A 26,732-nucleotide genomic window follows, 5' to 3' on the forward strand; every position below is an offset into this window, starting at 1 on the left:
AATTTAAACCTCGGAAGCCACATAGCAAAGCGTGTATGTGTGGATGTGTGTGTTTTGTTTTTTTAAAAAATTTGCATGTTTCATAAATTAAAAAAAATTCAAATGTTGAAACAGCAGCATTAGGAACATTCACTGACGAGAGCAAGGTTATGGCAAAACAGAGAAACTGTTTTTTGAATATGCACCTCTTTAAAGGGTCTGGAGAAAGCTGTGTTCACGAGCCACAGAAAGGGACAATAACGTCACCACACAGGGCAGAGCCAGCACTGCAGGACTCTGGGGGTCTCCAGAGGGGCAGGCCTTCTTGGCAGGCCCAACCCAGGAAACTCTCCCGCCCTGGCTGTGCAGAGCGCCCCCTGTGGCCATTTCCCTGAACTGCTCCAGGAGGAAGCAATGTACATATTTCAACTTTTCCTCATTAAAGATATTTACAGTATCATGTCTTATGAAGAATGTACTCACTAAACCATGATGATTTATACCCTTACCTAACCTTAAAATCAGGGCAGAAAAAATGTTTTGTCCTATGCCCAAGCCCAAGTGAGTGGAAAAAACTGGTCAGGGCCAACAGATGGGTCAGAGACACACCTGATTTCAGACTTTCTCCAAACCCTGCTCTTGCCCTTAACGCTTGGCCTCCACACACTCCTTCCCCTCGATTCCTGGTTACCTGAGAAGTAGTCTCATAGCAAAGGATGTTGCTCCGAATGTGCCCGGGTCCAGTGTAGCTCTGCACCAAACCCCACCCCCAGCTCTGTCCTCCCCTCCAACTCCGGTCCAAACCATCCTCATCCTCAGCCCAGTTTTTCCTCGGTCAGGACAACACCCGTTAATCCGTGAAAGACACATCTGCTGTTTCTTAAACTCACTGTCTAAAAAGGGAGAAAAACACAGTAAAAGGCGGGGGGTGGGGGGGTGGGGGGGGTGGAGGACGAGGGCAGAGGGAAACTCCTCTTTTGAGGAAGATGTGTTCTTATGTAACAGTCTTCAAAGGTTCCTCTAGGTAGAGTTTGCAGCATTAAGTTTCCTAAGACAGGAGATGGGTTTCTTTGTGTCACAGATTCTGAGACAACAAACAAAGAGAAAGAGGGAAAAATGAACCCCGAAGGGCGGGAGGTGGCCGAGGCTCTTCAGCACGGCGCTGGTTCTGCGTTCACAGCTCAGCACCTCAACGCCTGCTGACGTGTCCGCTGTTTGCGATACAGTAGAGCAATGTGCTGGTAAAAACTGATCCAATCCAAAAAATAATATTAATAATAATAATAATAATAATTATAATAATAATAAAAAGTCAAGGTAAAATAGCAGCTGCATTTTACGTGTTTGTTGGTATTATGGGATTTCCAAAACAAAACACAACTTTTTTTTCTTCCTTGCCTCTTCAGATCCACTGAGTCTGGAGATCCACTCATGTCCTGGGCTTAGATGCTCGACTCCTTCGGGGGCAGGTCCACATTGGTGACGGAGGTCACCAGGGAGACAAGACAGTCCGAGGTAGTGCCATTGACAGACCTCCGGATCAGGGACACCCGCTCCTCCACACAGCCCGCGGACAGACGAGCTTCTGCGTCGTGGTCCCAGCACTCCTCGATGGTCACGCAGAGCTGGGCCAGGCCCTGCACACCAGCGGGAGAGAGGAAACAGATGCCCTTGCCGGTGGCCCTCACTGAGGACAAGCAAACCTGACGATGTTCCTGAGGACCAGGGAGAGCCATGAGCCCACCTGCAGGGGTCTGAAGGAGACTCCCCTTCCGATAGTCACCAGCCTGAGGCCACGGGCCTCCTCCACAGCGCTGACGAAGGGTCCACTGAACCTCAACGTGGGAAGCAGGGCAACCCAGGGCCCTCCGGGGGCAGACGTGGCTGCTGCCGCGGAGCAGTGATATTCAAACGAAATCTTATTAGGCCAAGCCCAAACCACATAAGGGCCCAAAGTGCAGTCACAGTGGGAAAAGAGGAAGGCTTCATCCCACCCTGTCCCCCCATAGCCCTGGACACCTCCGCAGAGTCCAGGGAACGTGGCGTGACACCCTGTGCTGGAACCAACTGTGTGCAGCTGGGAAAGGCAGCAGGATGGGCAAAATGCCCACACCCAGGAGCAATCCGGCCTGCTCAGCACCAGGACACACTCAGACCTCTCTGGATCTGCTCCTCATCAGGGAACTGGACTGGCAACCCCAGTTTCTCTGCCCTGGGAGACTGAGGAGGTCTGAGGCAGAAGGTAAGTTCCTGGCCCAGCTTCCCTCTCCTGATGCCTAAGTTTTTTCCATTTGCGGCTCTGGGCTCCAGGGAGCAGCATGGCAGCTGAACTTGGCCTCCACAGCTCGACCCCAGACCATATGGTGAGAGCGCTACTGGCCCCAAGGATGTCCCTCTTCTGAATTAACCCTGGGGTGGCAGGGGGAAGGACTCAATGAAGCTGGAGGCAAATAACCTTCCAAGAAAGGTAATGATTTACATAGCTGGGGTCTTGTTTTTTTTTGTTTTGTTTTGTTTTTTTGCGGTACGCGGGCCTCTCACTGTTGTGGCCTCTCCCGTTGCGGAGCACAGGCTCCGGACGCGCAGGCTCAGCGGCCATGGCTCACGGGCCCAGCCGCTCCGCGGCATGTGGGATCTTCCCGGACCGGGGCACGAACCCGTGTCCCCTGCATTGGCAGGCGGACTCTCAACCACTGCGCCACCTGGGAAGCCCATAGCTGGGGTCTTTTGTGTGGTATCTCCAGACTGGAGGGGCCCAGATGCCACAGAGCTAAGCCATATTAAGCACTTATGTGATAGGTGTCCTGCCTGGTGATGTACAGTAACTCCTTCAATCTATTACTACCCTGAGGAGACAAAGGCTCAGAGAAATAAAGCAATTTGCCAGAAGTTACCCAGCTACTGACCGGCAGATCCAGGATTCCAACCAACACGTGTCAGGCCCAGGGCCAGTGGGCTCCAGGGGGCAACCAGGGCTCTGACGGAGCTGTCAGGCCCCATCGCTCTCTGTGGCCAAAACCAGAGCCGCCTCCCTGCAGAGCACTAACCTCCCCAGACGCTCCCCTGGTGGAAGGGAGGCATTGCACTAAGTGGCCTCTGACCAGGCAGGGGCGGAGGGGCTGTCCCGCTGCCTGAGGCCCCTCTCTCTGACCCTGCCACACATGGGAGGGGCTGCCCTCTCTGCCCCCCAGGCCCCTCACCGGGTGTTTCAGCCAGTGATCCTTGATGGCAGGCCGCATCTTCTTGTGCACGACCACCTCCTGAAGCTCCTCCAGTGACGGGTGCTGGCCAATCTCTTCCTCAAAAGGCAGCATGTACTCGTCCACAGGTCCTGGGGGCGGAGAGAGAGCCCGCGGGGTCACCCTAACAGCCAGCCACACCCACACACACACCCAGAATGCTCAGGGCTCCCGTCCCGCTCACCATCGGCAGCTTTGCAGCGGGACACGAGCTCCCACAGCACCAGGCCCATGGCGTACATGTCGATGCGCAAAAAGGCGTCTCTCTGGAAGTTGATGGCTCCCTCGAGCACCTCAGGGGCCATGTACCGCCGTGTGCCCACCTGCACGGGGACAGGGGAAGGTCTGCGGTCCCCAACCATGCACAAATGCACTCACAGCTGGACACAGGAGCTACAGCCGTGTGCACAGCAGGGCCATCAACAATGACGGCCGTCCCTGACGCACCACATCCCTGGGGGGCGCCGGGGTCATGAAGTAATGACGACTGTAAAGTGTCATTCAAGACAGCAGTAATCTACCATGAACTGCTGCCTCCATCAGCACCACGAGGGGCTACACAGATGATGTGTACTTCACTGAGACGCACGCCAAAAGCAAAAGGGGGAGAATACTTAAAAATAGTAATAGCCGTTGTTTTAGGATGATTCGCTTAGGCTTAACCTTAGGTTACTTTTTCTAGGTTTCTGGTTTGGATTCTCAGTATACTCTTATTTATCTTATTTTTATCTTGTTTAATAATTACAACTGAAAGAGGAAGGGAAATCTGTTTCTCACTGGCTGGCCTGGGAAACCACACCACCCTCCAGGCCTCGCTCTCCCCACTGGTGAAACGAGAGCATTGCCCCTGGAGCTCTCAGACAGCTCTGAGTTCGTGGGGCAACCCCTGCCCCCTGCCAGCTGAGCACCAGAAGGGCAGTGTCCACCCGTGCCCCCACGTCTCGCACCCCCTGAGGCTCGTCACCTGCCCATGAGTGTCCCCCGGAGGTTTCCCTGGCTCAAAACGAACAGCCAGGCCAAAGTCAGCGAGCACGGCCGTGAGGTCACTCTTCAGCAATACATTCTTGCTCTTAAAGTCCCTGTGGAGACAATGGACTGAGACAGAGTCGAACATGTGGTCCAACTGACCCTCCTCCTGGCTTCCCACCTTGATTCCCAGAAACCCCAGGCCAGGCCATCCCACCCGTGGGGAGCAGGGTCTGCGCCAGGGTGGAGTTCCATGAAGCTACACGGGCAGGCAGCTTTAGGACGCCTCCCTCCACTGGTATGAGAACCCAGAACTGCACTCCCGCCAGAGCTGCAACACTGACCCCAGCCCGGTGCCCAGCATCGAAGGCCAGCCCTCACATTCTCAGAGGGCTTGAGGAGGGGGCATAGCAGCCAGGGATGTGAGTTTTCTGGGAAGAATTTACACTATTTGGGATGTGAGTGAAAAGAGAAGTTTCAGTGAACTGGCCTGGGTTCCGAGCAGGCCCCCGAGGCTCGAGCCGCTACGGGAGCAGCGGAGCGGGTGCTGAGGTTGCGTTCAGCCTGACCCCTCCCTAGCAGGTCCTCAATCTCCCCGCGCCTGTCTCAGCCTTGCCGTGAGGGCTAAACCGATGGACGAACGTTTAGGGCCACCCCTGGCACACTTACTATGCACTACCGTTAGGTGGAACCATATGGAAGAGTCGACATTCAACCGTTTTTGACCTACAACAATGGCAATTTCATACAGTCAACCTCCTATGTCATTAATGTCATTACCATCGGGGCCCTTCAGCTTTGAACCCTGGAATTCGAGGCTCACTCCCTCCCTCACAGCCACAGAACCACACTACACTAGGTCTACTTCTCTGCACCACTGTTCCTTCACCTGTAAGACAGGCAGAGAAAAACAGTGCCTATCTCACAGGGCAGTGATGAGGCTGAAATGACTTGGTGTTTCTAAGTGCTGAGAGAAGTGCCTGCCACTGTGGTGAGGAGGTGGCACAGTGGCTCTCAAAGCACCATCCAAGGACCCCAGTGAATCCCTGAGACTGTTTCAGGGGATCTGCAAGGTCAGCATTCTTTTCATAATAATCCGTTATTTGCCTTTTTTTAAGCTCATTCTCCCAAGAGTATAGAGTTTTCCATGAGGCTACACACACATGGCATCACTCTGACAGTTAATGGAATATGTGTGCTCTAATACAGCAAATATCAACAGACATAACCCACAGGAGTGTAAAGGAGTGTAAACCAAAAAGTTTGAGACCTGCTAAATCAACTCTCCAGTTAGTCAGCAGTTGGCACTTCCTCCTGCGGCCACTGGAGGGCACCAGAGAACTGACTTACAAGGCCACAGCCTGCAGGGGATGCGGGCAGAAGGCAGGGGAAGAGTCAGGTGGGCACAGGGTTTTGTGCGGTTGCCTCTGACACACCACAGAGCAGCTAACCACGTTTATGAAACTGAGACCCCCAGGCCCTGCTCTCACCCTCCAACCCTCTCTGCAGCTCCAGGTCAAGCGCAGAGAGGGCAACTGTTAACCCAGGTACCTGTGGGCAATAGACGGTTTGTGGCCCTCGCCACGGCACCAGGGCACATCCTCGTGTAGGTATGAGAGGCCTCTTGACATTGTCTCTGCCACGTGACACAGTTCATTCCATGTGATGATGTTCCCCTTGAGGTAATCCGTGAGGGAGCCCTAGAGGGAACAGCACAGACTCTGGGCACAGGAGGACAGGATCCAGCCCAGCCCCGGGAGGGCCATCTCCATGGACCATCGGCTGGGCTTCCCACCCCCAACCCCCGGATGCTGGAATTCATGAGGCCAGGAGGGGTTGGGAAGGGGGTGTCGTCAGAGAGTGATAATCATGAAGTCACTACTCGCATTCGTAAGAACTGATCCCAGGGCGAGGGGTTCTTATTGCAGACCCTCATGTCCACACCCATGACGGGCGACCTCAGGGGAAGGCCAGCGGGGCCCACGGTCACCTCCCGTGGGAGCAGGATCCACAGGGTGTGCTCACCTTGTCATGGAAGGCCGTGATGAGCCACAGCTCCACCTCCAGGTTTGAGCCTCGCTTCTCAGCGGCAATGAACTGCAGCAGATTCTCATGCTTCATGCCAGGTGTGCTGAAGATCTCCCTTTCACTCTGCCATGACTGCTTGTCCTGAGGAAGGGATGCGGCTGAACCTCACCGCAGCCATGCCACCTGCAGCTTCCCACTACCCCCAACCTCAGCCTCTGTAAGGGAGGTGGAGCAGGACTGAGCCAGGCCCAGGACCCCAGACCAACAGTGACCCCTGAGATCACCAAGGCCAGCACCTGATTTACAAAGGGGGCCACTGAGATCCAGAGACAGAAGTGAGGAGCCCAGGACCACCCAACCAGTGAGAAGCAGAACAGGCCTGGCTTTGCCAAGTGTCCCAGGCAACTGCTCGGGGTAGCCTGGTGTCTAGGGCCCCTAAGCAGAACCTGATGGCAAAACAAAACCCTGAAAACCAGATTGAGGTTTTGCAAATCAAAGTTTTGCGAAGCCCTACCCTAGGCCCACGGTGAACATCACCACCCCCAATGGGACCCACTCCTCTCTCATCCCAGCTGTACAGGACGTGGACTGCCCTGGGGCAGAGAGCTTGGGCCCCGCAGGCACACACGCACCTGGAGTGGGAAGATCTTGACAGCCACAAAATCATTCATGAGCTGTGCCTTCCAAACACAGCCAAAGCGCCCCCGAGCCTTGATCTCCAGCAGCTGCAGTGGCTTCAGGCCCACCAGAGGGGATGGGGGTGGAGGTCCAGGATCCTGGGGGGATCGAGGGCTTAATAGGATCTGGCTTGGCCTCCCCACCTCTACCCTGCCCGGCCCCAAGCCAACCCCATCTCACCTCATGGATGTCCACGTGGCCGTAGGGGGGCTTGCGATGCCGGTACATCCAGAAGGCCAGCAGGACAATGAGGGAGAGGCCCCCGATGGGCAGCAGCGAGTAGGCCAGCACAGTGAGCAGGGTAGGGGCTGTCGGGGGTGGCTCGTACGTGACTGGGGGACACACGGAGCCCAGCGTCACACAGCCCGCCTACCCGCACACCTCCAGGGCCAGACCAGAGAGCCCTGCGGCTACTCCCCACCCCACGGAGGAGCTGAGCGTTCGGGGCGGGGCCAAGGCTGGCCCACATCGCTCCCCCCCACCTCACCTTCTGGGCCGCCCGCCTCGGGCAGGTGGGTGAAGCGCTCGTTGCAGAAGTTGCCTTCGCAGCAGCAGAAGTACACCTGGGGGTTCTCCTCGGTGGCCACGCACTCCTGCCTGGAGGAACAGTTTCCCACCCGCTCCTCAAGTGAGGGACAGCCTCCCTAGGGCGGCCCAGCCAAACCCCTCCCCACAAAGAACCCCCCAGGGAACCAGGCGGGGGGCAGGGGGAGAGTGTGAGCCCACTTCTAAAGCGGGACCCAGGGTCAGGAGGGACAACAGAGGGTGGACATGCACCCAGAGCCCTCCTGGGGACCTCGCAACAGGGGCAGGGACCCAGCACCACCCCTGCTCGCCCAGGCTGCCACGAGAGCCCATGTGTCCCCGCCTCGGCTCCAGATACCCAGCGCCAGGGGCACTAGCACCTGTCGTAGCAGTTGAAATCGTCCAGCCAGCAGCCCTTCTTGACGAGCTCGATGGTGCCTGAGCTGTTGCGCCAGGAGGCGTAGCAGTGCAGCCGCTTGTCCTGCTCGCCTTCGCAGCGCTCCAGGCCGCTCTGGTTGGTGCGCTCTAGCTCCCAGTTGGCGTTGTAGTAGATGCACTCCCGCGTCTCGGCCTCCCCGCGACCGGAACCTGTGCCCGGGGGAGAGAGCTGCTGCTGAGTAGCCCCAGGCCCACGAGGGAGGCAGGGGGCCAGACTGACAGCCAGATGCACAGTGGGGGGCTCCTGGGTGGGAAGGGGGCTGCTTCCCTGCAGCAGCAGCAATGAATGGAGGGGCCCTCAAAACCCCAGGGCACGGTCAGAATCACTGCGTCATCCGGGTGGGGCGGGAGGGTGGTGCTAAAAATACATATCCCTGGAATGTCCCTGGTGGCTCAGTGCCTAAGACTCCGTGCTCCCAGTGCAGGGGGCCCTGGTTCGATCCCTGGTCAGGGAACAAGATCCCACATGCATGCCGCAACCAAGAGTTCACATGCCACAACTAAGGAGGCCACGTGCTGCAACTAAGGAGGCTGCCTGCCGCAACTAAGACCCTGCCCAACCAAATAAATTTTTTTTTTTTTTTTGCGTTATGCGGGCCTCTCACTGTTGTGGCCTCTCCCATTGCGGAGCACAGGCTCCGGACGCGCAGGCTCAGCGGCCATGGCTCACGAACCTAGCCGCTCCACGGCATGTGGGATCTTCCTGGACCGGGGCACGAACCCGTGTCCCCTGCATCGGCAGGCGGACTCTCAACCACTGTGCCACCAGGGAAGCCCAAAAGAGATATGGGAACATATATATATGTATAACTGACTCACTCTGTTATAAAGCAGAAACTAACACACCATTGTAAAGCAATTATAGCCCAATAAAGATGTTTAAAAAAAAAAAAAAAGAATGCATATTCCTGGGCCCTGCCCATACCCATCCATTTGGAGTGGGGGCAGGATCTACGTGTTTTTTTTTTTTTAATTTTATTCATTTAATTTATTTATTTGGTTGTGCCGGGTCTTAGTTGCGGCAGGCAGCCTCCTTAGCTGTGGCATGAGAACTCTTAGTTGCGGCATGTATGTGGGATCTAGTTCCCTGACGAAGGATCGAACCCGGGCCCCCTGCATTGGGACCGTGGAGTCTTAACCACTGCACCACTAGGGAAGTCCTTGGATCTATGTTTTTAACCAACCCCCTCTGTCTTGGGTGGCTCTGATGCAGACCTCAGGAACCACGTCTGAGAAACTAGGAGGGCAGGTTCCTGCCGCTGAGTCTCTGCCTTGTCTCATACCAGCTCCACTAGTGAGAAACAGGGCTGAGGGGATGGGGTGGATCTCGGAGACCAAAGGCTAAGTAAGTGAGCACCAGGCGCAGGGCCTAGGCTGGTGCCGACAATGCCCACAGGCTCCTGCCCACCTGCAGCAGCATTCGGTGGCTGTGCTCTGCAAAGCCCCCAGTCCAGAGGGCTCAGGGGGCCCACTGCATCCATAGCAGCAATTCTAGTAGGGGTCCCGGGAGACTTGACCTGTGGGGCAGACCCCCAAGCTGGGCTTCTGGGCTTAGCACAAGTTATCACCTCTGGCTGCAAGATGCTCACAACTTTCTCCTTTATATTTTGGCTCTTCTCTCTCTACTTCCACAGGCCTTTGTGCTTCCTCCATCACCTAATTTATCACCCTTGACTAATTGCCTGTTGTTGTTTAAAGGATTATTTCAGACATTCAAGAAGTATAAAAATAATGTAACCAAAGATAACTCCCCAGAGAAAATAACATAATGAACACTCACGTAAGAAACAAAACAGGGACTTCGCTAGTGGCGCACTGGTTGGGAATCCGCCTGCCAATGCAGGGGACACAGGTTTGATCCCTGGTCAGGGAAGATCCCACATGCTGCTGAGCAACTAAGCCTGTGCGCCACAACTACTGAGCCTGTGCTCTAGAGCCCGCGAGCCACAAGTGCTGAGCCTGCGTGCCACAAGTGCTGAAGCCTGTGCACCTGGAGACCATGCTCCCCAACGGGAGAGACCACCGTGATGAGAAGCCCGCACAGCACAACGAAGAGTGGCCCCTGCTCGCTGCAGCTAGAGAGAGCCCACACGCAGCAACGAAGACCCAACACAGACAAAAATTAAAAAAAGAAATAATTAAAAAAAAAAAGAAAGAGACAAATCATTACAAACGTGCTTGACAACCGCTTTTTAAATGTCAGGCTTCCCCCACAGGACTGCAAAGCTGATGATTTAACTGCAGAAGCCTTGACTGTCTTGAGTGCTAGAACCAGTTCCAGACACAGACCGGATAGATGGATGGATGTATGGAAGGAAGGAAGGACCAACGGTCAGACAGAAGGACAGAGTTATCTCCTGGCTACAGCAGGATTCTGAAGGGAGGGGAAAACAGGAGGGGTGGCCTCAGCCTGCAGCCCAAGCCCTAGGGTCCTCAGGGGAGCTTCCATCTCCACTCAGACAACAAGCCCCCACCCCCTGTATAAGGCAAGGAGCCCGAACAAGAGAGGCCAGCAGACATCAGGAATGGCCCAAGGCTGGCCCAGCTCCTCTCTCCAAGCTGCTGATCAGGCAGAGACCCCTCTGGCCACTACCGTGTGGCCAGGACCCAGGTGGTCAGGGCTGAGAAGTCCAAATCTCAAGGCTCCAGGTAGGACCCAAGGGTTCAGGATGACACTGGACCCCCACCTGACAAGATCCTCCTACAGACCAACTGGAAACAAAAGGTGCCCATGACCCCATTTAAGTCCTGGTTCTGATGCTTACTGGCAAGTGATCCAGCCACCCCGTGCCTCCGTTTCCCCACTCATGAAAAGGGGATGATAACAGAACCTACTTCCTTGGCTGTTCCAAGAGCAAGATGAGTTAATGCATTTTAATGCTGGTTAGCACAATGCCTGGCACGTTGGCTGTTACATTAGAGCCTGACACGCCCTGCTGCCTATGCCATTTCGTCACAGCACAAGCTCCCTGCCCTGTCAGGCTGGGAGTGTGCATACCCAACCTGAAAGAGCTTCGCATTCAGAGCCCCAGGGGGACCAGGGGAGACTGGGAGACTCCATGCCCCCCCTCACCACACCCAGGCTCTGCTGCCAGCTGGAGAGGGATTCCCCCTCCTCTCTGGCACTCCGCTTCTGCACACACTTAGCTATTTATAGCCTCTGGCAACACTCCAACCACAAGGCTGCCTCCACCTTTTAACAGACACAGGGTTCCTGCCCACACTCACAGAGCCGGGGCCCCCTGCAGAGGAGGATTCCCGATCCCAGCCCACTCGCCCATCCCGGCAGGCGAGGAAGCTGTGCCCCCTCTCACGTGCTGCCTCAGAGCCCTGTGGGGAACCTCCCCCCAGACACCTGGGCAAGGGGCTCACTCTACCCCTGAGCACCAGCCAACCCAACCGGTAGCCTCCAAAGGAAGCAGGTATACAAGCGTCAGTGTCCCCAGCAGGCAGTCCTTATGTTCCCAGGGGCCTACACCTCGGTAGAAGATGCCCCCAGTCCAGGGAGAAAAGAGAAACTCCGCTCCTGGACACGCACCACCACCAAAAGAAAGAATATATGCAGATTCTACTCAGAACCCACATTCCAGGAGGGGGATGAACCTAAATGATGGGCTTTGACACTTGAGGTCTATTTCCCAGGCCAGCTGACTCTGGATGCACCCGACTTGCCCTGGGGAGACAAGGGGAAAATCCAGCGGGGAGAGGGAGAGGGATGAAGAGGTGAGGCAGAGCCTTGGTGGGAGGGTTTGGAGCTGGAGGGGCCACGCCTCCCCTGGGGTCCCCCGAGCTCTGGCCTTGGGGTGCATCTAGCTCAGCCAACATCTCCCAGAGGTAGCGCGGACCCCAGTAGCCAGTGGGCCACCGCACCCTGCCCCCGGCTCCCGGAGGCCCCTCGGCAGCCCCCGCCTCCCTGTGGGCGCAGCCCACCTACACTGTAGAGTGGTGAGAATATGATGCCAGCCGCCACCACGTCCCCCTCAGGCCCCTTGCACCAGCGCACCCCCCAGGAGCCGCCACGCCCAAGAGGGGGCCGTGCGAGGCAAGCCTAGCCTTCTCCCTCATGGTCCAGCCTCCAGGTCTGCCCAGAGAGGAGGGGCAGCACCCCCCACACACAGTGGCCAGGCTTTCTTCCCGGGAGGCCCTGCTTCAGGCTCCCCAGCCCTGCCCCCTCAGGGGGCCCTGCTGTCAGCTGAGCACTTGCTGTCCCCACAGGTTCCTCCAGAGGAGCCAAGGGTCCTGAAGGTGAGGGCTCCCTGCCACAGTGTCTGTATCCAAGTTTATGACTCCACCTCCCCCAATCCACACAGGAGCATCTTCACCATCTTCCCATGACCAGAGTGAGGATGGCCCGTGGCGGGGGGGGATCAAGGGAACCTAAATGGAGGTGAGGGGGTGGGCAAAGGGGAGGGCTAGAGCATAAGAGAGACAGACAGACACACACACACACACACACACACACACACACACGTGTGTGTGTGGACACGCAAGGGTGGAATGGCACATACATACAAGAGGCAGAAAAGAATCCTAAACGTGCCTACATTTCTTTGAACTTCTTTCACACGAGAGGATAACTCTACCCAAGTTATTAAGTGTCAAAACCAGGTTTTGAAACCAGGCAGCCTGGCTCTAGAGTACATGCCCTTTACATGCTCTGTGATGCCTTTATTCTCGCTGCTACAGAACAGTCCACTGTATGGCCTGATCACAAACTAAGTGTCCATCCTCCTGTTGGACCTTCAGGTCATTTACAACATTTACTGACTTAAGCACTGCCTCTGTGAACCCTCCTGAATCCTCTTTTGCGTGTTTTCTGGTGCCCATGAGCGTGCATTTCTCTAGGAAATACAGCCACACGTTAGCGATATGGGACATAAGGATGAGCATCTCCAACTCACTGGATACAGTCACACTGTTCTCCCAAGTGGATGCACCAATTTATGTGCCCAACAGACTCCAGCCCCCCTGAGCCACACCGTCAGCCCCTGATATGTGCTCACCTGGTCAGGGTGAAATCATACCTCATGGTTTTGATCCACATTTCCTGACTGCTTGTGAGAGTGATCGTGTTGGTGTTCATCAGCCCCTTCTGAGAACTGCCTGTTCGCACCCATTCCCATTTTTCTGCTGGGCTGCTTTTCCTTTGGGTTATAGAAATTTTTTACAGATTCCAATAAAACTTTTCTTCCTACATAGTAACCCCCTTCATTTATTTGTTTGCTCTTTGCCAGAAAGTCTACTTTATGTGACGCTAGCATAGCTATATGACATTTCTTGTAGTATTTTCCCAGTTTATCTTTTTCCAACTTTTATTTTAAATCTCTCTGTATCTTTTTTTATACCAACTCAATCTAACACTGTCTTTGATCCTAGAATTGACTCCTGTTACATTTATGATTACCACTATGTTTAAATTTGTTTTTTCTCTACTGCTACCACCTTGGATTATCTTTTTAAATTCCATTATTTCAGCCACTTCTGGTCTGGAAGTAATGTACCCTATTTCTATCCTATTATAAGCTAGCCTTTAAGTTTTAATACGTACATTTATGCTAAAAGCCTGAAGTTAATCAACATCTCTTCCATCCCTCATTAGAACTTAATTGTTCTAACTCCAATTACCTCCTTCCAACTTACATTAAATTAGTTTAACATAATATCTGTGTTCCACATTTAACCAGTTGTTCTTCTTATCTGCCTCCCAAAGCAGATATCTGTGTTTTATAAAGTCAGCATTTGCTTTTTTTAAAAAATTTTATTTTATTTTATTTTTGACTGCATTGGGTCTCTGTTGCTGCGAGCAGGCTTTTCTCTGGTTGCAGTGAGCGGGGGCTACTCTTCGTTGCAATGCGCGGGCTTCTCATTGAGGTGGCTTCTCTTGTTGCAGAGCATGGGCTCTAGGTGTGCGGGCTTCAGTAGTTGTGGCACACAGGCTCAGTAGTTGTGGCGCACAGGCTTAGTTGCTCTGTGGCATGTAGGATCTTCCCAGACCAGGGCTCGAACCCGTGTCCCCTGCATTGGCAGGCGGATTCTTAACCACTGCACCACCAGGGAAGCCCAGCATTTTCTTATTAGTCCATACATTCTCCAGCTTGTCTGCTCACCCTTCCTAGAAGGAAGATCTCCACTCTTCCTTCTAGGACCACTGTCCTTCCTGACGAACATCTTCCTTCAGTAAAGATCTTTTGGTACAGAAGCCTTTGTTCATCTTTCTGAAAATGTTAGTTTGTTCTTTTTCCTCACTGACAGTTTAGAAGAACATAAACTTTTAGGTTGAGTTATTTTCTCTCAGCATTTTGAAAATATTATTCCACTGTCTTCTGGCTTCCATCATTATTGCTGAAACGTCTACTATTAGTTTAACTTTGTACAACCTCTGTCTTTTCCCTCTGGCTGCTTTCTTAGATCTGCATCTTGCAGTTTCACTATGAGCTGTGTGTCTAAGTCCATGTTTAAATTTCTTTGTACTGCTTGGAAGAATATGCTTTTAATCTGATGATTCATGTCTTTCATCAATCCTGAAAAATTCTAGGCTTTTATCAATTTGAATATTGCATCTCCCTATTTTATGATTCTGAAATTCCTATTACAAGTATCAGACCATTCCCAGTCTCTTAACTCTGCTTTCACAATTTTCAATTCTGTGTCTAAGCACCATTACAGATAATTCCACAGGTCTAACTTCCAAATAATTAATTTTCTCTTTAGCTGGGTCTAATCTGCTGTTTAGTTCTTCTATTTAATTTATAAATTCAATTAATCTATTTTTTTATTTCTAGAAGTTCTATTTTTTTTTTTTTTTTCTGGCTGCATTGGGTCTCCATTGCTGTGCGTGGGCTTTCTCTAGTTGTGGCGAGTGGGGGCTACTCTTCTTTGCAGTGTGCAGGCTTCTCACTGTGGTGGCTTCTCTTGCTGCAGAGCACAGGCTCTAGGGCACACAGGCTTCAGTAGCTGTGGCACGCAGTCTCAGTAGTTGTGGCTCACAGGCTTAGTTGCTCCGTGGAATGTGGGATCTTCCCGGATAGGGATCGAACCCAGGTCCCCTGCACTGGCTGGCAGATTCCTATCCACTGCACCACCAGGGAAGTCCCTAGAAGTTTTATTTTTTAAAAAACCTTCCTGGTCAATTTTGATACTTCTGTTCTTTGTCATACTTCCAAATCCCTCACTTCTAATTCCATAATCTAACTTCCTGAACATCTATTTCTGCCACTTGTTACTTTTGATGATTTCACTCATGGTATCTTGTTTCCCTGTGTGTTTTGGAATTTTGGATTCTGTTTTTGGATACGCTTGTGTTCAGTGGGGGTCTTTTCTGTGGGAATAAAAAGTGAAGCCAAGTTTGAGGGGGCAAACTTCCAGAGATAATTTATATTTTTGCTTCTGCCAAATTCTGCCAAATTTTCTAGGACATTACCAATCTGGAATCACTTTAATTACTTAACTCCCAGGAAACACAGATGGTATATACTCCAACTCCAAGCTCATGGAAGCACAGATCTATGGTTACAAATTCTCAAGTGAAACTACCCACCCCCCACCAACCAACAATTTTATTATCTATTCCCTTTATCATCAGCAAAAGAATGTTCCCTCTAGTCCATACTTTCACTGAATGAATAACGCTGTGGAAGTCTTATCATGTGAGAGCCTCAGTCTCAATTCCACATCTTATCTCCTGTGCCTCACACACTGCTACTAAACCCACATCTCTAAATTATGGAGAGAGGCAAAGTTCCCCAGGAAAAAGCAGCTTTAACCAGTGAAGCAGTACAGCTCTAGCTTCCAGCCCACTCTTGCTTGTCCCTTACTTTGTTATACATGCAATCATGCATATACATTTAAAAAGGATATTTGGGGTTTCCCTGGTGGCGCAGTGGTTGAGAGTCCGCCAGCCAATGCAGAGCACAGGGGTTCGTGCCCCGGTCTGGGAAGATCCCACATGCCGTGGAGCGGCTGGACCTGTGAGCCATGGCCGCTGAGCCTGCGCGTCCGGAGCCTGTGCTCCACAACGGGAGAGGCCGCAACAGTGAGAGGCCCGCGTACCGCAAAAAAAAAAAAAAAAGTAAAAAGGATATTTGTTATACTTTATCCAGCATTTCTATGTGTCTTGTATGAAGAGGTTTTTCAGCTGCTTTGTTCACTATTATTGCCAGAAATGGAAGTTCAAGAGCAATCTCCAAGGGTGACGAAAGGAGCTCTATCAGCCTAGGAACAAGGAATCAAGCTAGGTCATCTCAAGTCACTTCCAACCTCGAACTTTGTAAACAATTCCTTGGCACCATCCACGGAACAAGGTGTGGGTCCAGGGCCATTCTCTGAAACACTTGCCTTTCTCCAGGGCCCATCATTCCTGAAGGACAGTGGTGAGAGAGCTCCCAGGTAAAGGGCAAGGATTATACACAAATGTTATTTTTGCTCTCTCCTGTAACCCCACTAAAACCACAGCAAAGAAAAGGTTTTTAAGGCATAAACCCATAAGGACAAAAGGAACGGGAAAGCACCACAGAAATGAAGTTCTGAAGTTGGAAAGCAAATATAACAAGTGGCCACTGATCACACAGACTCCTAATCTGGCTGTGGAGAAAGCTGAGAAGCAACATGATTTCTACCATCTCACATCTTCATTCCACTTTAGAGTTTGTCTTCTTTTGGCTCCCCCTCGCCTCTACATCTTTGGGGTCCCAACCCAAAAAGAGGGGCTCACTATACCCACCCTCTCTTTAGAACTCCAATTCCTGTCTTCCTAGCCCAAGGCTATCAGATGCAAGGCTCAGCTTTTCAGGTGCCCGTATGGAACTGAAAACAGAGTCAAATGTAAAAGTCACCACCCAAGGGCTCTGTTCTCACACATATCCTGGCCTGGTAGGTCTCAACATTGAGAGATAGCTGTACAATGCTTTCAACCAGAGATGTTCTCTCAGTTTGTCCATCTTTTCAGGTGCTTTCAGAAAGAGGGTTGGTCCTGATCATCAAAAGAGGAAATCTCCATATCTACTTTTAACCCAGGTTTTAGATATATTTTCGGGACCATATATAATACCCAAAGGGGATACCTCTACACAAACACAACAACTGAGATACCAGTGTAGAGATAAGATTACCCATAGAAAGTGTCAACTGAGAAGAACACTGACCCCAAAGCAGAGTCCTGAAAAAAGTAACTTCCATTCCAAAGTGTCATTCAAGAGAAAAATTCACTTTCAACCAACTTTATTATTTCAGACCCTTAGGAACTCAATTGTGTCCCCCTCCAAAATTCATAACCACCGATGTGACTGTCCTAGGAAATAAGGTCTCTAAAGAGGCAATTAAGGTCAATTAAGGCTATATGGGTGGGGCCCTAACCCAACAAGACTGATGTCCTTATAAGAAGAAGAAGAGACACCAGGAGTGTACACACCCAGAGAGAAGGCTGTGTGCGGACACAGCAAGAAGGCAGCTATCTGCAAGCCAAGGAGAAAGGACTCACCAAGAACCAATCCTGACAGCAACTTGGTCTTGGACTTCAAGCCTCCAGAACTGTGAAAACTAATTTCTATTGTTTAAGCCACCCAGTCCGTGGTATTCCATGGTATAGAAGCCTGAGCCGATTAATACACAGACAGTGCACATCACCTGTACAATGTGGGAAAGCTGACTGGGACATCATTTACACTGGAAACAGTACCCTTAACCCACTTCCACCTAACTCCACGAGCAGGGCCTGACACGGGAGCTTACACGAGGAATCCCAGTAAAATGGTAGTGAAAGAGCAGAGAGCACCCTGAAGAAGGGACTAGGAAAGCAGGGGCTTTGGAGAACAGGTCATCTCACATTGTCTTCTTTAATTCTTCAGCCAGTCAAGGCAGAAGATCGTGCAAGGGAACGCGGCACACACTCAGCCAGGAACTGAAGCTCACCAGAACCCTTTCTGGCGTGAAAAGCCTCTCACCAGACTCTAAAATAATTCTTTTACAAGTTTCTCCCATACCTCCTACCACCATTATCATCACACGTGACTTCAGGATCCCTCCATGCCCAGAGCCTGTCAAACACACAGGGTGCACCAGTATAGCCCTGCTCCCCACCACCTTCAGCAAGAGCCTCAGTCTCTCTGAGAGGTGGAGGCAGCATGGAGCCTAGCTAGTGAGCACACACAGACACACACATGCACATCCACCCCAAACCCAGACCATATCCTGGCTAGTCCACTGCCACCTCCCCTGTCGGCACAGTAACCAGGAGCCTCAGACATGGGAAGCAGCCTCTCTGGCGCTCCTGAGACACCAGGTCGGTGGAAGTGAGCACCCTCCCTGTCCGGGCACCCTTCATCAGGTGGGCTATTTCCAACCTCTATAATCTAACATTACACAGGACACACACACCACCACCATCACCACCACCACCATGACACAGTATAACCATGTATAATCGTCTCTCGATATCTATCAAAATTTAAAATACACATGTCCTGGGGCTTCCCTGGCGGCACAGTGGTTAAGAATCCGCCTGCCAATGCAGGGGACATGGGTTCGAGCCCTGGTCTGGGAAGATCCCACATGCCGCGAAGCAACTAAGCCCGTGCGCCACAACTACTGAGCCTGAGCTCTAGAGCCCATGAGCCACAACTACTGAAGCCCACGCGCCACAACTACTGAAGCCCACGCGCCTAGAGCCTGTGCTCCGCAACAAGAGAAGCCATGGCAATGAGAAGCCCGTGCACCGCAACGAAGAGTAGCCCCCGCTCACCGCAACTAGAGGAAGTCCAAGCGCAGCAGTGAAGACCCAGCGGGCCAAAAATAAATAAATAAAAGTAAATAAATAAATAAAAAGACTGAGGTAGATCCATATACATTAACAAGATTGCCAGAACAGATCTCTGAGTTTAAAAAGCCATGACAGGGACTTCCCTGGCAGTCCACTGGTTAAGACTGCACTTCCAATGCAGGGTTCATGGGTTCAACCTCTGGTTGGGGGAACTAAGATCCCACATGCCGCACGGCACAGCTGAAAAAAAAAGGCCATGACACGCGAGAACACGGACGCAAGTCACAAAACATGGTGAGCAAAAGATGGACATAAAGCAGTTCATCCTGTAACGTTCCATTCATTTAAAGCACAATGACAGGCCAAAATAACATATGCTGTTAGAAGTCGGGATAGTGGTTACCCTTAGGGGTTTAGGGGTAGAGACTGGAATGGAGCAAGAGAGGGCTTGCTTGGGGAGAGGGGGGTAAATTTCTGATTCTCGATCTGAATGCTGATTACATCAGCATATTCAGTTTGTGAAAATTCCTCAAGATGTCACTTATGATAATTACGCTATCCTATACATATTTTATATTTCAGTTAAGTGTTTGAAAAAGAGTAATACCACTTTAGGTTAAAAAAAAAAGCTTTATTTCTCGAAGTACTTCTATAGATACCTATGTCAAACGTCTAGAAGATATCCACCAACCTGGGAAGGCTCACTTCTGGAGGAGGACTCAGACGGCGGACCAGGCTGGTAAAAGAGACCCCGGTTTTATCTGTAATATCTAAATTTCTGCAACTGAATCCATATGTATTACTTATAAAACTAAACATTAATAAAATTTTAAATGGGAAAAGAAGTTATGGCCAATGTGACCAACCACTCAACTATATGCCAGGGTGGCTAACCAGGAGAGCCCTGGATGAGGGCAGACTTGGGAGGGGTTTTTCAGGGTAGGGGAGACGCGACCGCATTGCCCTGGCTCTCCTCCCCCACGTAGTCCTGCAGGACCCACTCCCACTCTCAGGTAGGGGGTTCACAGGAGGGGCCCGCCAGGTGGGAAGGGAAACCAGAATTCACCTAACTTTCCTGCCCCTCTGTTTTCTAAGCCCCAGCAGCAGATGAACTCTGATCTCCTCTGCCCTCAGGGCACAAAGGGCTCTACTTATGAGGCCTGGACCACAGGGCTCTCCTCTAACTCCAACCCACACTCCCACCCAAGCCAGCAGTTCCAAGGAAGGTCCTGGTCTGCCTGGCTTGTGAGCACCTGAAGGGAATGTAAAACTTGGGTAAAAAGGAAATTCCCAAACAGGATATAAAGTAAGGGTTTCTTAACCCATGATTGCCAGCCCAAGGCTCTGAGAACTCATGCATGCTTTCTGAATCAATGAGGGGGAAGGGGGAAGGAGGACTGTCAATGACACTGGACGTTAAGAGGCATTGTCCTCATACCTAAAAACACTGTGCACCACTGCAAGCCAGAAGGAAAAAACATCCTGGCATCAACAATCAAGAGCGTCAGCTTCCAAGTCAGCCTCCTGTTTTCACTGGTTCAGGTCTAGGAGGTAAGCAGGGGCCCCTCCCTCGCCTCAGATGGACAGACAACAGATGTCTGGTCACATCTTCCGAAATGCTGGGCCCAAGCCCCAGGAAGCAGCCTCCTCCATCCTCCAGCCAAGGGCTTGGGTTTCCAAGCAGCCTTCCTCTTCCTTCCCCAGAACTAATTTTAGCCTCGTTGGTTGTCAGAGTGGAACTGAAATAGTCGGCAGAGAAACGTTTGCAAACAAGAACATAGGCTCACCTCACAGAACGCCTCAGCTCCAGCCCAGAAACTAAGCAGAGGAGAAGTCCCACTGAGTGGCAGGCCCAGCCCCTAGAAGGCCCCTGGGAGGAGGACTCACATGCGCCCACTGGGGCAGGCTTCCTTTCCAACCCCCAGTCCCAGCAATCACGTGCCCATGAATGAAAACACCCAGCTAGGGCTGCCAGTCCCTGAGAGAGTTTGAAAAAGGCGCATGTATGTGTACAGCCAGACTGGGATAACCAGGGCAAGGCATGGGGCTGTCCAAATGCGGGAAGCCATGACTGATCCTGGGCCAGGGGAGGCACAGCTGACCCCTAAAACAACCTCAGCCTGCATTACCAGTTGGTTTCCAGTACCTACCATTGTCTCAGACAAAAACAGCACTGAGAAACTTTAAAAACAGACTCAGAAGAGGGCAGCGGCCTCTACTCTCCCCCATCCCCGCCCCCACCCAACAACCTAGGCCTCCAGGAGCAGCACCGCCAGGACCTCAAGGACCAGGCACCTCTGGGGCCGGGATGGCAGGCCTCTGAGTCTGGTGGAGAAAGGCCAAAAACGAAGCCCCAAACAAGGGGGTGGGTGTCTATTCCGGAACAAAGAACAGGTGACAGAATGGAAGGGAAGTGAAAAAAAATAAAGAATCCTGAGATGGCAACAAAGTCCACTTTGGAAAGACTCCGAAAGAGATGGAAGCAGAGTCTCAACCCCAGCAAACAAACAAACAAACAAAAAAACCTTTAAAATAAGCACTTCACACACCAGCGACATGGAGAACTTGGAAACTGAAGCTTTGGGGAGTGCTTCCTCCTACTCTAAGAAGCGTCTGTAATCCGTTGCCAGTTCAGCAAGCTGTGTTTTGCCGAGTTCAAGATCAGAGAGGAGACCCCATAAAACTCCCCAGCCGAGCCACGAGTAGGTGGGGGGAGGAGCGGAGGACGATCACGGGCTGCCAGCCTGCCAAGCACAACCAACAGGCGCCGGTAGAGATCAACCCCCGGGTCTGGGCCGCGCGGTGCGGGCGCAGTCCCGTCTCCCGCTGTGCAGTCCACCGCACCTCCCCGCGGCCAGGGTGGAGCCACGCACCCGTACCTTTGGGGAGAGGCGGCGCCCCCGCCCCAGGGTCCACGGGCTCTGAGCTCCAGGCCCAGGGCGGCGCTGCCTCTCCAGGGCGCCCGGCGGCCAGCCCGCTTGCTGGGCTCGCCAGGGAGGGCATGCCCGGCGCTCCGCTAGGCCCACGTCGGCTGCCAGGGGCGCGCACAGGGGTGCCGCGCGGCGCAGAGGCCCCGGCCCCTCGGGCGAGGCGCGCTGCGAACCTGGCGGCGCGGTCAGGGTGGTGGGCGGGGGCGGCAGGCAGGCTGCCCGGCCACCCACAATCGCCGCCTCCCTGAAACCCGAACCACTTCTGAGAAAACTCAAGGACGCCAGGATTCTTTCCTCGGCGGCCAGCAGGACTCCCGAACCACGAGTTCGAACCAAACCCTGAGGCTGAAGCAGAAATCTCCTAGGTTTTGAGAATCCAACCTCCCACCCTGAATCCGATGGGGTGTGTGTGTGTGCGGTGGGGGGTGGTATTAGCCATTAACCCCACCGCCCACAACTCTCCCTTTAAAGGCATGAGAACTTTCTAGATCAGGTGATCTGTGCCCCCTCCACTCAGGGCACTTTCGGTTTTCGCGATTGAAGTGCTACCAGCATTTAGCAGGTAGAGGCCAAGGGATACTGCTAAACATCCTACAATGCACAAGATGCCCTCCACCCCGCCCCCACACACACACACCAAAGAATCACGGGGTCCAAACTGTCAACAGTGTCAAGGTTTAGAAACACTGCTCTAGAATGAGGTCTACCCAGCCAGGATCCTGCCTGAGGGCTGTCTACCCAGTGTCATTCTCAAAAGTACTACCCAGCCCAGCTCCCCCCGACCTAAGCCCCCAGATCCCAGGCCCTGGTAACAGGTCAGTATCTGCAAGTAGATCTAAACTCTGACCTGATGTCTCTTGGTCCTCACTTGCACTACCCTAAGCTCCCAGGTAGGAGTACACAGGCACTCAGGGGAGGGCTTCCTGAAGGAAGGGGCGGGGGTGAGGGGTGGATCAGGGGTGGCATGTGAACACTGGGCAGGGTCACAAAAGGCAGAAGGAAAGGAGAAGTCATGCCCAGTGGCTAGAACAGGGTAGGTGGAGGCAGCAGTGTGGGAACTTGCCCATTGCACAGGCCCCGGCCAGGACTGGTACAATGGGCAGGGCAGCCAGGGCAGACAGTCCTTCATGGAGTCCAATCCAGGGGGCCATAATTAGCTGGTATCAGTACAAACAGCGAGTGTGCACAAAGTATGCACATACTCTCACATGGGTTCTCTTTCTTATTTGCATTTATTTTCTGGGAGGAAAGGGTCCACAGCTTTCATGAGATTCTCAAAGGGGCCCATGGTGTAGGATGGGCACTCTTCACTGGGCCCCCTAGAAAGGAAGTTCCTTAGGCGAAGTGCCAGGGGAAGTCCAGGTGCTATTTGGGAATTGAGATGCCCAGAAAGACCCTGCAGAGTAGTGCACCACAGCAGCCCACCCAAGCTGTGGGAGGCCATGGGGTTCCAGATCTTATGTCTTCACCCAGGTGGAGAGCCAGGGAGTCTGGGTGAGTTTCTTACATCATCTACCTTGGAAGCATCTCTAAGAGCTGAGGAGGGTGCCCACTCCTCCCAAAGGGCAGCCCAGCCAGCCAGACAGGGCAGAGTCTGGAATTCTTAGCAGGTACAAGGACAGGTAGCAGAGGACACCCTTCCCTGGGGAAGGGCACCAACAGCCCATGACTCTGTGGTCCGTGTCCTTGACACCTACCACTACACTGGGCCTGAGGGTCACTTCACTCATTCCACATACACTTCTCCCCTGAGGAAATGGACAGTATCTTTGAGTCAGAGAGAAGCCCACCTATGAGGACAGCTTGGAGCAGTCAAGGCCTGCACTTCCCAATGTGACAGACAGGAATCAGGTCCTCCTCCCCAGCCAGAGGCTCCTGACATTTCACTCAGAACACTCTCCAACACACAGGCCCTGATCTAAACCCCAAGTACAGAGACAGATGTCAGGAGTTCTTGCGGGATATACAGATGAGTGTCTGGGATATCCACTGCAAGGCAAGAGCCAAATGACTTGTTTCCCAAGGACACTGGGTCTGGCACAGAATACAGAAGATGTGCAAAACTAACTAACACTGATCTTGTAACAAGTACCCTGTACCATTATTGCAGCATCAATTCTGCCTTTTCTTTTAGGCCTGCACCATCCAATACGGTAGCCACTAGCCAAATGAGACTACTGAGCATCTGAAATGTGCAAAGTCTGAATTGAGATGTTCTGGAAGTATAAAATACAGGGTGGATTTTTATGACAGTACAAAAATTGGAGAATGTCTGTTTTAATATTGATTACAAGTTGAAATGATTATTTTATATACATTAGGTTAAATTAAATATACCATTAAAGTTAATTTCACCTTGTCACCGACTGAATGCATCCCCTCAAAATTCGTACGTTGAAACCCTAATGCCCAATGTGATGGTATTTGGAGACAGGGCCTTTGCAAAGGGTTAGACTGGTTCATGAGGGTGGAGCCCCCATGATGGGGTTAGTGGAAGAGGAAAAAAAAACCCACAATCCCCCCACCTCCCCACCCCAAGCACCAGGTAAGCCCATGTGAGGATGCAGTGAGAAGGCAGCCATCTGCAAGCCAGGAAGAGGACCCTCACCAAAACCTGACCATGCTGTCACACTGACCTCAGACTTCCAGCCTCCGGACTGTGAGAAAATAAGTTGTTGTTTAAGTCACACAGTCAGCCCAAGGAGACTAAGACACACACCTGTTTCTTTTTCCTTTTATTAACATAACTACCAGAAAAATTTAAAGTTATATGTGTGGTTCACACTATATTTCTGTTGGACAGTGCTGTTCTAGATCCTCCTTCTACAAGGGCACTGTGTGCTGCAGGGGGGGGTGGTACTTCTAAACAGCAAGCCAGGAACTTGAAGGAAGGGTATCAAGGAAGTCAAAGGAGCAGGAGGGCCAGCTCTGCTCCCACCTGGGCCTGTCGAGGCTCTTCCCATAGTTCTTCACAAGTCAGGGCAGTGGCCACCAAAGGACTGGCTGGTGTCACCACTAGAAACACCCAGTGACCCCCACTTTCCTTCAGGGCAAGAACACAGGTTGGTGGACTCTGTCCTAACTCTGGCTGCCCCACGTTGCCAGATGCACTGCTGAGCACTGCCCAAGCCAGGGAAGAGGAGGGAAATACAGTCCTTCCAGGGGCCCAATCCCACCCTGCCCCGCATAATCAGGGAGGGACCTGAGGGACCTGAGACTGGCCAAGCCAGACAGAGATAATCAAGGAGAGGGTTTTGGTCTGAGGCTGTCCTTGTCCTGGGAGGAGGCCCCCTCTGCAGACATGGTCTTGGAAAAGCCCAGCACCTACAGGAGGGATCCACAGACAGTCAGGTGAGCTGCTGCGTGCCTAGTAACTCGTCTGGCTGCAGCTCTTCCCTCTAGAGGCCAATGCCTTCCTTTCACTTCAGAGATCTCATTCTTGGGGAAAAGCAGCTCAAAGCAGCACTTAAAAGGCAGAGAAAGGAACAGGTTCAACACCACCAACTCTCGGCATCTACGACACAGGAAATGTCTCCAAAAGATCCATGACACCCTTTCCATGTTGTGCTCAGGTACCAATAAGGGGTCTCTATCCGCTGGTCGCTGCACTCAGGCTACGCAGCTCCAAAGCCCCACTCGGAGAACTCACTTGCCTTCGGTGCAGACAGCTAAACCCTGCTACACTGCAAAGGAGGCGCGTAGAGTGGGAGTGGGGATGAGTTGGAGATGCGCGTTCCCCACCCACTCAGCAGCCGGGGGATCCCAGCCCCGCCCCTGCACGCCCGGCCCCGCCCTTCGCGGGTTTCCCAGACTTTACGCTGCTGCCACCGCGGGCGTCTGGGGACCCGCGCTGCATGTGTAATGGGGGCTGGGAACAAAGACGCGCAGGACAAGGCTCCCGGGCTGCAGCACACCGGCCTCTAAGACCGCCCCGGGCTTCTCCCTGGAGCTTTAATGCGCGGCTCCCCACGCTTCCCAGGGCTGCCCGGAGCCGTCCGAAGCCGAGCGCGGAGCCCGTCCCTGCGCGCACCCTGGAGTAGGGCGCGTCCCAGCACCGCTAGAAGAGAAAAATCAGTGCTTCGGCCTGGGGGAAAAGCGGTCTCCCAGCGGAACTCCGCTTTATACACCCGCAACCACACACCCTCAAACACCCGCACGCGAGCCGAGCGCTGGCCGCGAGGGTCACCCACCCCCGCCACGTGCTTCCCGATGGCCAGAACGAATAGGGACCTGTTGGTTTGTCTTCTCGCCCCACCTCCCCTCCCAGGAGCCCAAAACAAAGCAGTCCCTCGGGGTGGCCGCACCTCGCGTCCCGGGGCGCCGCAGGGAAAGCGGGCGCAGGTAGGAGCTGGCGCCAACGGCGCGCCTCCGGGGAAATACCACGCAGACGCTGGTGGGATGGGGTACAAGGGACTCCTCCGGGCTGTGTGAAGCGGCCCGCGTCGCTTCGCTACACCCAGTGGCTCTGAGGGTCAAGCAATCCTACCCCCAGCCGCTGCTGCACCTACAGTCCCGCTACCCCCGTATTAGATCTGCCCGCCCCGCTTGGCCACCTTCCTCATGCTTGGGATTTTCTCTCACTCTCCCTCGGTTCCACGCACCTGTGTAGCCTGAACCCCGACCCTGGGGTCGCCTCCGCGAACCGGAGCCCCGCAGGCCGCCGCACAGGCAAGATCATCCCCCCAAGATCAGCTAGCAGGGCGCCCCGCGCGCCCCCCGTCCCCGCCCCGGGAGATGCAAGCTGGGTGCAGGTGGTGCGGCGAGGAGGCCGCGGGCCCGCCCTTTGTTGGTAAACACCGCACGGCGCCAGAAGCCGCCCCGCGCCCCCCACGCCGCGCCCAGTCCTTACCCGCGCACAGCGATCCCCAGAGGAGGGCGAGGGCCGCCCAGGGCGCCGTCATGTTCCGCGGCGCCGCCCCGCGGACACCCGGAGCCCGCGGGCAGTGCCGCGCGGCGCTCCCGGGGCGCGCAGGGCCCGGCGGCGGCTGCGCTCTTCTTCCCGCTCCTTCCTTCGGTCTTGTTCCCCGCGCGCTTCCCAAGCCTTCGTCCCGGGGCAGCGTGCAGGCTCCAAGGGCCGGACGGCGGGGCCGGGCTCAGGGCCACTGCGGGCGACGCAGGCTTCGGCCCGGGGTCCGGGGCGACGCGGGGGCCGGGGGGCGGCGGCGGGGCGCAGGCCGGGGCGCGCCCGACTCAGGC

At 53.5% G+C, this 26,732-nt stretch overlaps 1 protein-coding gene across 1 annotated transcript; it reads right to left on the minus strand.

Annotated features, from left to right (window-relative positions):
* Positions 1–1,292: 1,292 nt before the first annotated feature.
* Positions 1,293–26,590, minus strand: ACVR2B (activin A receptor type 2B). The gene is made up of 11 exons (XM_007462685.1): positions 26,386–26,590; positions 7,796–8,003; positions 7,378–7,487; positions 7,071–7,222; positions 6,845–6,988; positions 6,210–6,353; positions 5,736–5,884; positions 4,183–4,297; positions 3,403–3,541; positions 3,180–3,310; positions 1,293–1,616 (listed from the first exon to the last, which is right to left on the minus strand). Exons 1-11 carry the CDS (start codon positions 26,435–26,437, stop codon positions 1,422–1,424), a joined length of 1,539 nt encoding a protein of 512 aa, XP_007462747.1. The 5' UTR covers positions 26,438–26,590; the 3' UTR covers positions 1,293–1,421.
* Between the last annotated feature and the right edge of the window lie 142 nt (positions 26,591–26,732).

The sequence above is a fragment of the Lipotes vexillifer genome, unplaced genomic scaffold, assembly GCF_000442215.2.
Source record: "Lipotes vexillifer unplaced genomic scaffold, Lipotes_vexillifer_v1.1 scaffold539, whole genome shotgun sequence".
Taxonomy (NCBI): Eukaryota; Metazoa; Chordata; class Mammalia; order Artiodactyla; family Lipotidae; genus Lipotes; species Lipotes vexillifer.